The 12,801-nt window shown below is 39.5% G+C and overlaps 1 protein-coding gene across 2 annotated transcripts in view; it reads left to right on the top strand.

Annotated features, from left to right (window-relative positions):
- Window positions 1-2,154: 2,154 nt before the first annotated feature.
- Window positions 2,155-12,801, top strand: part of LOC110087251 (desmocollin-2) — a 28,442-nt gene continuing 17,795 nt past the window's right edge. Inside the window, exons 1-6 of one of the 2 annotated variants that reach the window (XM_020808794.3) lie at window positions 2,155-2,408; window positions 7,214-7,298; window positions 9,051-9,253; window positions 10,055-10,165; window positions 11,296-11,451; window positions 12,596-12,740. In XM_020808794.3, coding sequence (XP_020664453.2) covers window positions 2,358-2,408; window positions 7,214-7,298; window positions 9,051-9,253; window positions 10,055-10,165; window positions 11,296-11,451; window positions 12,596-12,740 — 751 coding nt within the window. In that variant the 5' untranslated portion in view covers window positions 2,155-2,357. The remainder of the gene's footprint in view (window positions 2,409-7,213; window positions 7,299-9,050; window positions 9,254-10,054; window positions 10,166-11,295; window positions 11,452-12,595; window positions 12,741-12,801) is intronic. The other variant, XM_020808795.3, reaches the window with a different exon arrangement.

Genomic DNA, 12,801 nt, shown 5'->3' with positions numbered 1-12,801 from the left:
GTACTCATTCAACTATTTCATCAAAAATCACAAACTTTAACTTTTCTTTTATTCCATATTCATTGGCTATTTTATAAAAACATTGACATTTCTGAGTGTTGTTAAAGGTGATGAAACATTACTAATCTGTCAGATACATATGATTTACAAATAAATTTGCTTATGGTTTATTGTTTTGACATATCAGAGTTTTATTAAAACATAAAATAGGGCTAAATTAAGTTGGTAGTTACTCCTAGAGTAGGCTCACTGAATACATGAGACGTGTTAACAGCAATAGATGTCCCAATTCATGTAGATATTCTAGTTTAGAATCAACAATTGGGTATCACCCATAATAGTGAGTAAGAATGTTGTTAAAAAGTACATATAATGGGTGTTTCCAAAAGCAAAACAAAGGTCTAGTTATAACTTTTTTTAAATGTTAGCATTTATTAGCAACAGCTTTGTGAGTGATCAGGGTTAGTAATGTAATTGTCATTGACAGTGCTTTTTGTATTGAATGTTCCTCTGATCTCAGTGTCTATAATTCTGTCCTGAGTCTGATTCATGCCTAAAATTCTGGATTGCATTTAATCTGCATCAGTTGAAGGAACTTGAAGTTCACAAAAGGTTGTGTTATAGTGAAATTGTTATCTCTTAAGGTGCCATAACATTCTCTGGCACTTTTGTTGCAACAAAAGAAAATCTCCATCCCTTTAGGAAAAAATCATATTATATTCACTAATCATGCTTTTGTAAAAGCTCTGAATACAATTAGAAGATTTACCAAGGATCTTATTTTAATTCTTAGGGAGAAAGGCAGTATATAGCTCAAGCAAGCAATTCTTGTTATCATGGAATATGGTATAGCACAAAATGATGTAACATAAAATAAATTTCATACTGTGAAATTTTCAGTAATATCAATATTCAGAGGAAACTAACTATCCAGGTTAAAAGAACAAGGCATACTTTTATCTGTAAGACTGTGCTCCAACAATATCAAATTGCATGGGCACATTTGGTTTAAAGCAGACCCTATCCCAATATTACATCCTTGTCCTGGAAAATTCCCAGCACTAATCTTTATGCTTAATATATCAGAAGGGATACACAAACTGTAAGAGTAAATTGATAAATCAGACTATGAGCCAATAGATGAAGAAACTCATAGCTCTTAAGAGTATTCTCCAATAAACTCCTCTCCCCAAATACTCCTGATGTGTTATCTAGAGTTGCAATTAAAAAAAATGATACAGAATAAATTAAAGCCATTTTTGTTATATGAGTATTGTCATTTTTGTGTACGTGGGTCTCCAATTTTTATAACAAGTTGCACTGAAATTACTGGAAACAATTAATTCCCAATATGAATTCTCTGTACTGTATTTAGGCATCTGGCTGCGGAGCCAGAGGTTGGGAGTTCGAGTCCTCACAGACTTTTAGCTGGGCTAGATAATCCATAGAGTCCCTTCCAGCTGTGCGGTTCTAAGATGATGATGATGATTAAAAGTAACTCAGTTATGCTCCATACAGAGCACACATTCTGTACCCCTGGCGAGAAGAGGCGGAAGTCGGAGGATACTGTTACGGAGAAAAAAAGAGAGGAACAATGATTTTAAAACTTCCTCCTGAAAATGGTCAAAGGACGGGATTCTCTGCCCGACACTGCTGGGGGGGGGGGCGGAGGACTGGGGGAAAAGAAAACCATTCGTGGGGCGGGAGGAGGCTCTGCTGGGTTGTGGGAAAGGCGCCGCGAATGGTCAGCCGCACGCACGGTCCAGAAGCCCTCAGGCGCCCGGCTCGCCGACCACCTGGCCCCGTGCGAAGGTTTCCCCGGACAAGGAAGAGGCCAGGCGGGTCAGGGAAGGCGGGCCACTCGCGGCGCAAAGCCCTGCGGCCCAACCCAGAGGCGGGGTGAGGGCCCAAGGCGGGTCCTCTTCCACTCCCGGGCTAAACGTAAAGAAAGTGGAAGTGGGAGCGAGGGGGGGGGAGGGGAGAAAGAGAGCCTAATTAAAAGTGCTCGCTTAGAAGAGGCGCCGCTGCTTCAGACTCTTTCTCGTTGCCGCGCCCTAGCCCTGAGCCCAAGCCTGCCCCGGACGGGAGGCGGCGGGAGCGGCAGCTGGAGCCCGAGTTACCAAGGGAGGGGAAAAACAAAGTAGGAGGGAGGGAGGGAGCGGCCGCCGCCGCCGCCTCTTCCTCACTGCTCTCTTCGCGCCGCCGCCACCTTTGTAGCCACCGGGCGGGGAACCTCTCAGACTCACCTGGTCGCCGTCGCCGGCAGCTCGTCGCCGCGCGCGCGTTCGGGAGAAAGCCCCCCCTCCCCACAGGCAACCCCGCCGAGCCGTGCTTCCCGCCAAATCACCTGTGGAGACATGGCCCCGCTCCGGCCAGCTGCCTGCTTCCAGCTCCTGGTGGGCCTCCTGGTGAGTAAGCGGGTCGCTGGCAAAGTGGCGCTGCTCCTCCGCAAAAGAGCGAGCGGGGGACGGGAGTGGCGAGGAGGGAACCGCGCAGTTCCCCGAGCCGGGGCTCTGGCTGGAAAGGCTGGCTGAGCGGCCGGCCGGCCAGGGAGCCGATCCTCGCCCAGCCCAGGACAGGCGCTTGGGAGGGAGCGAAGTTCGTTGGGTGAAGGGGCGGCCTCCCGGGCCAGCGGCTTGGGGCGTGCAGGGGACTGCTCTTGGATCAGTTGAGTGCCTTGAAAACGGGACGTGTTGCAGACGATGGTTTCCATCATACATTGAAACGGCTTCATCGTTCAGGGTTTTCTTTTATTTAATTAAAAAAACAAACATATTTAGAACCACTTCTGGGAAAAGTTGCACGTAGAAAAACGGAGAGGCAAGGTGGGAAAGCCTCCGCGTTCAGCTGCGAAAGAAGGGAGATTCTTAACAGGAGGAAGGCGATCATTTCGTTTTGGCCCCGGCCGGGATCTCACGTGTTTCCTCGGACGTAACACAGGCGACCCCTTTACTTTCAGCATGCCTATGAAAAACTCTGCTTGGCATCCTCCACCACCTTTATGGCCCAGCGAAGGCTTGTCGGGACCCTCAGGACGAGGAAGATCTCTGGATCCCCTACACCCCGCCCCGGGCAGCCGCCCAGCAGGATCGCCTTTTGTTGCTTCTGGGGCATAAGACGCGAAGAGGGGAAGGCAGTAGTCGCGCATAGGTATAGTTAGGGAGACCGTCTGAAAAACGGGAAACGATGAAAATCGTAGCCTTTTCCCTTGGAATAAAGAACGTTCGTTGTTTTCAAGGTGCGAGGAAGTTTTAAAATAATGCGGGGGTAATAATTTGAAATAGGAGAGGCCCACTGAAATTAAGCGATGTTTGTGTTTTGGAGGTTTTATCATGTTCTAGTCAAGTTATTTCATTGACAAGTCAGTCTCAGACCCTTCTTGCCGTTCCCTTTTTTTTTTTCCAAGGGAAAGACACTGGTTTGGGCATATTATGCTGTCAAGGTTTTTGATTTATGTGGATATACTTCAGTGGTAGAACCAGCAAGATACTGCTTGAATTAACTGAAAGAGGATGATGCCAAATTAGCTGAGGTGGGGTGAGGCCAAACTGGAAGAAGAATTGTCTTTGTTCTCCTTACATTCCTCTGCTGAGTACTCTGCCCTGCTGTTTGCAACTCCTGGAACCTAGGCTGCATAGTCAAAGAAACTTATTGTTTAAGAATAAGACTGAAAGTACATGTTATAGTAATGTGTTGTGTTGGGAAACATATTTGCTGTAATATTTACAGGGCATTCTTATAGAAAATGAGGAAGATATACTATATTTGTCACAGTTTGGATTATCTTGTATTTATAAGTTGAGTGCCTTATAACTTATCAGTGCCTATGAGTAAGCATCTATCAAAAGACTTGGATTTTTTTTGGCGAGTATGTACCACATTATGACAAAAAGAAAAAGATTTTTTTTAAAAAATAGCTAACTTATTTGATTAAGTAAATGTTCATTTTGAAAGTCTATTAAAGGGGATGTTTACATAATCCTGTATGTGTTAGTTGGTGTGCTCTGGTCCATGGGGTCACGAAGAGTTGGGCATGACTTAATGACTTAACAATGTGTTAGTTGAAGTTTGAGCCTAAACCTTTATAAGCAATATTCTATCTTGTTCAAAACAAGTATTTTCCCCCTAAAGATTTCTAGATCCCTCTTATGTTAAGAAATGTATCTAATTTTGAAGCACAAGAAAATCTAGCCTTTTTCCTTTGTTCAAGTTCATCCCAGCCTTTTCAAAGAGACTTTTCCAGTTAGTCACAATTTCTTTGGCAACACTAAACTTCTGTGCTAACCCCTCAGAGTCAAATTGTAGTGTTGTTATATGCCATCAAGTTGCCTTCCAGCTTCTAGTGATGCTAATAGGCCTTTTGAGGGAAGTGGTTGACCATTGAACACCCCCTCCCTCCACTGAGTTTCTGTGATTTGAAACCAGGCATCCTTAGCCTAGCCTTACACTCTTATTTGGTCTACAATATTAACTGCCAATAAACTGCAATGCCGTCTCTTGTTTCTTTTTAATTACTGAGTCTATATTGTGAATTATGGGCTTGTTCCCATTTTTCCTCACAGATAACTAAATAAATAAATTTGAGAGAGAAGTACATACTTCTCTCTCAAATTTATTTATTTAGTTATCTGTGAGGAAAAATGGGAACAAGCCCTGCAGTCTAGTGCATCCTTTGTTGGAAGCGTACTGTGTGAATTATTTCTGATAATAAATATGTGATTATAGATTAGTTACTTATGACATCAGTAATAGCAAACTGGAGTATGCTGACTTGGTATTAGTTTCTCTCCATGAGCTTTTCTGATTAATGTACTGTATTTGACATGTTAAAAACAAGTGTCCTTTTTGTTACTTAATAAAGAATGTTTAGTGATACAGTTCTTGATACATTTTCTCAGAAATTAAGCTGCACACTGCATTCCATTCCAAGTTTGTATAGGATTGCAGCCTTAACAACCAAAGCAATGAAGAATGGCAGATATGCTAGGCCACATAAAGTTTTACAAAATCCCATTCAGTTCCATTACCTGGGTGCAAAGCCTGATACATTTCTTGCCAACATATGATGCTTTAGGTGGATTTCTTTTTAATGAGAAACCTGTTGATGCATGTGGATGTTGCTACTTTGCTTTTTTGATATGCAATAGCAAGCTATATAATTACCAACATGATTGATTTTTTTTCTTAATTCTTTCATGGATATGCTGGGTGAAGTTTTCTGCTTTTAACTTTTGGCATGCCATGTAACTAATGGTATTTTGCACTGTAGGCTTACAGCAATGTTATATGTATTTTTTATATATATATTCAAAAAGTTGCTGCATGTACTTCTTTTATGTTGCATACATTATCATTTTTAAAATCTTTATTGAATAAATGTAGTGGCAACAACAACATAATAGTACATGTGATTAATAGTTTGATTTAGAAAAATGTACTGGTAGGATCTACAGTTCTTTGTTTAGAGCAGATCTGTTGCAAACAGTGGGCGAGACAGTCCTGAACAGAGACTAATTTGACACTTTAGTCTGGGTTATTTTCGTGCTGCTTTTTGATAATACAATGCTTTGAAAATCCATGTTATTAAAAATAGTTCCATTGTTGTAAAATGAAAATATTTCAGAAAATTTATTTAGTCTAAGCTGTCTTTCGCCCCATAAAAGGATTCCAGGTGGCTCAAGTTAAAACAAATAAAATTAAAAACCTCCCTGTGAATGATTGTGATACAGAGATATCTGTTTTAGAACCAGATGAATTCTGGCGCTCAGTTATTGTGTATTTGCAGTGATAGCTCTATAGAAACTGTTGAGCATAGGGGAGATATTTTTCCAATTTGTATCTCTTTTTTTCTTGACATGAGTTTAGCTGACCTGCTCTACTACCTTAAATATAGCAGCTTGCTGACAGCCACATTATTTTCAAAATTTATCATCCAATTCTGATTGAAATGGGTTTGCAAAGTTTTTGTGAGATTAGAACACTGGACAATTTTTGGTTTTCTTCTTAACCTTCTAAAGGCCTATAAGATACTGAATCCTAAGAAATTGTAATTTTGGGTGAAGAGGCAAGTCTGTTCATTTCCATACAAAGGCCTGTTGCTTATATAGGGGAAGTGGCACATGTAGTATAGACATTTTATCTGTTGTATGTCTAGTCATTCTCTGAGTATACAATATATTGCATGACTGGCAGCAAACAATGTGTGAAACCGCTTGTACATTTGCCTTTAGGCATAGGGGTTTCTGCAGTAAGATTTTGGTCATAATGTTTGGAAGATTGCTACACTCCCAAGTTCACATAGCCTTCCTCAGGTATCCTCCCCCCCCCCCCACAAATAAAAAGCATGGGAAGGAATTGGAGACACTGCTGTGCATCACCCCACCAGACTCCCCAGTGTTGATAGAAAGGGTTTACAGTTGAATCTTACCCCCATCTACCTGGCTGCATTTGATTATATGAAGCACTGTAAAAACATTAGAGCATAGGAAACTGCCTTATACTGATTGAGGCCTTTTGTCCATCTAGCCTAGTATTGTCAGCAGCAACTGGCAGCAGTTCTTCAGGATTTCAGATAGGATTTTTTCCTGATCCTACCTGGAAATGCTGGGCATTGAACCTGGGGTCTTCTGCATGTGAAGAATGTGGTCTGTTGCTGAGCAACCACCTTTTCCAGAATACAGTTGCTTCATCTAAAGCAGTGGTTCCCAACTTTGGGTCCTTAGATGTTCCTGAACTACAACTCCCAGAAATCCTGGCCAGCACAGCTGTAGGTGAAGGCTTCTGGGAGTTTTAGTCCAAGAATATCTAGGAACCCAAGGGTTGGGAACTACTGATCTGGAGAAGTTTCAAATTACTTTTATGTGGCAACAACTACAGCAAGTCATTTATAGACACCACATGTATGTGTCAAGCATGTGCATGCAAACAAAAACATACAGATTGTATTACATGATTACATTTTTTTAAAGCAATGTTGTTTCAATTTAGTTTTACTGAAAATAAGGTTGAACTGCTGGAAGGCAGACCTCCTGGTAATTGGAGATATTATTTTCTTTGAATTTTTGCTGAATAAAAGCATGTATTTCTACTCATATTCACCAGCTCAAGATGGTAATATGGTCATAGTATATCTGTGCCTTAGAGTTATCCAGCCAGCAAAGTTTAGTACGTATAAAATGATCAAAATATAATTGTAATCCCTTTTCTCCTCCAGATACTGACTTTCCTGTCTGAAGCTTGCAAGAAAGTTACTTTCAATGTGCCTCCTAAACTGGAGCCAATGACATTAATTGGTAGAGGTGAGAAACTGTAAGAATGCCTTTGAAAATAATCACTAGAACTTCCTTTCTGGTGTTAACAATTATGTTACTTGTTTTATTTTTCTTGTTGCTATATTTACATTGTAATACATCTTACATTTAAGCTTGAGTGCTATAATCATAAACATGCCTTTTTATGATTTTAAAGTGTGGCTTATTCCTGCCATGGAGTAAGCCACATAGAACATAACAGGGCTTTTTCTGAATAACTATGCACAAGATTGCATAGTGGGTTTGTAATTTTATATCAGTGCTTATTATAAACAAAATCCACTTATGAATAGGTCAGAGATAACCAGCAAAACTACACAAATTACTTCTAGAATCTGGGCTTTTTACTGATCAGTAGTCAGATCTTCTATTTGTTTGTTTTATTTGGATTTATAGCCACCTTGCATAAGGATTTTATGTGGGTTGTTACCAGAGTAAAATATTAATTAGTTTTTGAAATAAACAGGAGTATTTTAGCCACTTGTAATAAAAATGTGACCAAAAATTGATTGATGAAAGAGGAAAAAACCTACAGTTTGAAGTTGCAGTGGTTGCTGTATCCCCAAAAAGATGGAAATTCAGACCGCAGATCAGTCTGATTGTCTTCATTCAAAACATAGACATATTGCTTTTATACCTCATTCATGAATTAAAATAATGAGTTCCATTCTTGGATTCTCTAGAGAGAGAAATACTCCTCTGTTAATCCCACTGAACACTGCAAAAATTGCTTCCCCTAGATATGGAGAATTTGGAATGGAGTAGTAAATTTTACATAGCTTTGAAAGGCTGTGTGCTACAAATCTGCTGCTTATAGGTATTGTCTGTGGCATTGAAACCTCAATTTCATTTCAGCTCTGTGCTAGTGACACATTAAATAGGGATTGGGGAAGCTAGTGGGGTTATGATGTAGTGTTTAATTGGTGTAGAAATTAAGGTATAAAAAGGAGATATCAGCGTACTCATGTTGTGAGAAGATTCTGAATTTCCTTGTTTTGATTATATAGCTTTAGCTGTAACTTTTTGCTTCTTAGAGTTTAGCCTTAACTAACACTTTTCTTTAAACAGAAGCTCTTTTGTCCTTGAGGAGTTAATTTTCTCTCTGAAACATAGGAATACATTAATTTTGGTGAAAGCATAATTTTTTAACAACTCAAAGTAAAAGAGCATCTTGAATTTACCATTGTCTTACAAACCATTGTAACTGGATCAGTAAGGAAACCACTCCCACTCACAAAGGAGAGAGATTGAAATCTTTTTGGAAAAAGACAGGTCCTGCATACTGACAGTCACACTGTCCTCCATGAATAATTGGTATGCTTTTTTAATGATTCTCTGCTGGAAGCATATTCCAGGATCAGCATTATTTTTCCAGCTCCTAGTCTTACCTTAGTGGAAAGGTTTAGAAAACCACAGTTTTCAGTCCATAATTGCCACTCTAAATTGACTGCTTGGACAAAAAACAAACAAAAAAGTAGACTTCTAGCTTTCAGAATGTGACAGGATGGAAAGGTGGAATGATAGTATTAGTGAGTCATATCTGTAATAAAAATATGCCCAAAAAGGGAAAGAATGTAACACATTATACAGATACGTCTCTCTCTCTCTCTCTCTCTTTCTCTCTCTCTCTCTCTCTCTCTCTCTCTGTGTGTGTAGGGTATGAACATGTCTTGGGAAGTGAAATGAACAATTATTCTTTGCTATTTTGTTTCTTACTATAGATGTTATTTTTCTTTGCAGTAAATCTGAGACAGTGCCTCAGAACTCCTGACATAATCACTTCAAGCGATCCTGACTTCATAGTTTTAGAAGATGGTTCTATATATACAAAAAATGCTATTTCTTTGACTTCTGAGAAGAAAACATTTGCTGTATTGCTTAAGGACTTGCAAGAGCACCAGCAAAAGAAAATACATGTTCACCTGCTGTCTCATCCCAAAAAGGTGACATTCATTCAAAGCATTCATTAGAGAAATGGAGAATTTATCTAGTCTCGATTGATTGATTGATTGCCTTCGACCTTGTATTTCCAGTACTCAGTGGTCCTCAAGACAGCTTACAATTATATAATATACCAAGAGCAGCAGTGAAACAGATCCAAACATAGAATCATTAAAATTAAAATAGGTGAAAATAGGTGGTAGCCCTCACCTTTCTAACCCTTCTGTTCACATCCTCATGATCTACACGCTGAAAAGAATTTCAGCTAACAAGACAAGGGCCTTTCATATTTAGGCATTCACTGAAAACTTTAACATTAATGCCTGAGGAGGGCAGTGTGCTAGCCAGCTCTCTCATTGCTGTTTGTTTGTGGTGAGAAACAATCTGAATAGAATACGATCCTCTATGTGTGCAGATTTTCTGTATCACTGGAATTCCTAATTTTTCAGAGTATCCAGTTTTGCAGAGCCTTTTTTGGATAGCAGAGATAGACCAAAACATTTATTTATCTTCCTCAGCAAAGAAATGTGGCTGTTAACAATGTCCTGAATACTGTCACATAAACAGCTATTTCTGCCTTTCTGCTTCCCATTGAAATGTATAGTGTTCAGTCTTGCTAATTCTGTTGTTTTGTGGTGATTGCAGCTTGTTGGCTAAATGCTTGGCAAAAGTTCACAGGGGGAGTTGTCTGCAGTATATAAGAGAGAGGAAACATGGAAATATATTCAGACGAACAAACTTGCTACTTGAGTACATTATTGAGGTTTATTTTGGTTTATTTTGCTTCTGTTTTATTAACCCAGATGCACAAGACAAAAGAGACTGTTCTGAGGCGAGGTAAACGAAGATGGGCTCCTGTCCCAACTAGTATAATGGAGAATTCCTTGGGACCCTTCCCAATGCAAATTCAACAGGTACTTTTTAAGAAGTTGGATGAATGATGATGAAGAGCTCTTTCCTTTTTTTTTTTTACCTGTAGAACATATGTTTTATAAACAAGATAAGTGACATAAATCTGTGTAAGCTATTCAACTTTAGAAAATAACTTGGATTTTTGAATAGCTATGGAAATAAACACAACCAACCCAATATGTGATTATTTATTTTTCCATGTTATTAATAGGTCGTCTTGTATTAGAAAGCTGTCCAGGCTGTAGTTGTACGTATAATTTGGTCTTCCTTCCTGTTCAGGGCATGACATTTATTTTACATTTAGTTCTGCCAACACTGAAGAAATGACACTTGGCTACAATGGTTTCATGAGACCTGTTAGTGTCGCAAGTCTCAGGTGTGAAGGGGGAGCAGGTGTTATCACTCTCACTCTTTCAGATTGGTCACTGGAAGTTCCACATGGCACCTCATGGTAATGAACTATCTGAGGATCTGAAAAAAAAAAATGAATTATTGCTCTACATAAAGATGTCCTAGGGTCTATAGGCTATAAGAAGATTGCTAAAACCTTGAAACTGAGCTGCAGCATGGTGGCCAAGACCATACAGCAGTTAAACAGGACAGGTTCCATTCAGAATAGGCCACGCCATGGTTGACCAAAGAAGTTGAGTGGCCATGATCAGCATCATATCCAGAGGTTGGCTTTGGGAAATAGACGTATGGGTGCTGCCAGCGTTGCTGCAGAGTTTGAAGGGGTGGGGTGGGTCATCCTGTCAGTGCTCAGACTGAAAGTCCACATACAGTTTGCTGCAGACAAGCAGGCTAAGGACATGGATTTCTGGAATCATGTCCTGTGGTCCAATGAGACCAAGATCAATTTATTTGGTTCAGATGGTGTCAAGTGTGTGTGGTGGCAACAAGGTGAAGGGTACAAAGAGAAGTGCGTTATGCCTACAGTCCAGCATGGTGGTGGGAGTGTCATGGTCTGGGGCTACAATTCATCGAGGGAACCACATTACTTTCTATGTTACGTAGACATCTGAATAAATGTTGGCAGCAACAAATTAGAGCTGTATTTTAGTTCCAAGATGCAAGAGATAAACTGATATAGGATTTGTTTTTTCTTTTTCTTTTTTTCTTTCCTTCAATATAGTTGTCTTCTGATACAGCTCAAAAGTACAACATAACTTATTCCATAAGTGGTCCTGGTGTTGACGAGCCACCAGTAGGCTATTTTTACATTGAGGCAGAGACTGGAAATCTCTTTGTTACCCGCCCAATAGACCGTGAGGAGTATCAAGAATTCCCGGTATGTGTGCTATTTTTTTAAAGGGTATAATACAAATTTAAGTGCTTTATTTTTATAATTTATGTTCACTTATCATGTATAAAAATGTGTTTTGAACAATGGCTCAATTGTGTTTAATGCTGTTTTGTTTATCATGAATATATGGAGTAAATAAGTAAGGTTTGCTCCTTTTTGTCTGTCCTATTAATACTGACTGGTTTCTGATTTCTGGTTTAGTGGTTAGAATTTTATCTGTTGGATGAAATTGTAGTCAGATTTTGGCAGTGAAACAAACATGCTTTGATAAAAAAAGAAATCATGGATTTTATGCTGATGAAACATAGAAACTTAAGCATTTTAAGGTCTTAAGTACAGTGGGGTCTTGACTTAAGAACGACTTGAGTTAAGAACATTTTGACTTAAGAACCGCTCTCATAGGAAAATATTGACTTGACTTAAGTACTTAGATTTGAGTTAAGAACTGAAAAAAAAACCACGTGGGAGGCAGGGAAAGTGCAAAATGTGAACTTTCGGTTAACTGTTGGCCAGTGAAAAGGGTGCCTGTCTGCTTCCTCACTCCTCCCAGCGTTTAGAGAGTGGATTGGGAGACAGTCTTCAGACTGCCTGGTACTGTCCTGCCTGGACTGTATCTTCCCTGCTTTCCCTGAACCTTTCTTGACCTAAGAAAAAAAGAAACAAATATCCCCCCTCTAGTGGTTGAAGGCAGAATAGCAGCTTCCCATTAGTTTCTATGGACGGAAAAGAGCAGATACGGATCAAATAGTTTTCAATGCATTCCTATGGGAAATGCAGATTTGACTTGAGAACTTTTTGACTTGAGAACCGCCTTCCAATACGGATTAAGTTCTCAAGTCAAGACCCCACTGTACAAAAATGTCTTAAGTACAAAAATGTACTTAAGTACAAAAAGTAAAAGCCATTGGAAATCCTGTTATGACAAACTAGCAAGAAACAAATGAAGCAACCAAAAACAACCCCCCTCCAAAAACACCTAAGTGAGCTGATTTCTTTCTTATAAAACAACAAAGCTTAAATCCAGTTGTTTTCTGTGTCTGGTGAAATTAGTTGTTCACATGCATATCTGGTGTATTACCAAAGGAAACTAACTATTTAAGCATAAGGTTTTGTTTTGTTTTTAATACAGATAATTTGCTATGCAAAGACACTAGATGGCTATACTCCAGAGGTACCACTTGTGCATTTAATCCGAATAGAGGATGATAATGACAATCCTCCAATTTTTGAGCCAAATACAGTTACATTTTTAATTCCTGAAAACAGCAGATCTGGTAAGTAGATCTACAACTTATATTTCAGTTGAAGTGACCAACATGAATTTGGCCCAACTCC

The sequence above is a fragment of the Pogona vitticeps genome, chromosome 4 (genome assembly GCF_051106095.1).
Source record: "Pogona vitticeps strain Pit_001003342236 chromosome 4, PviZW2.1, whole genome shotgun sequence".
NCBI lineage: Eukaryota > Metazoa > Chordata > Lepidosauria > Squamata > Agamidae > Pogona > Pogona vitticeps.
Note: the sequence above shows the minus strand (reverse complement) of the source record. Positions and strands in the feature narration are given on the sequence as shown.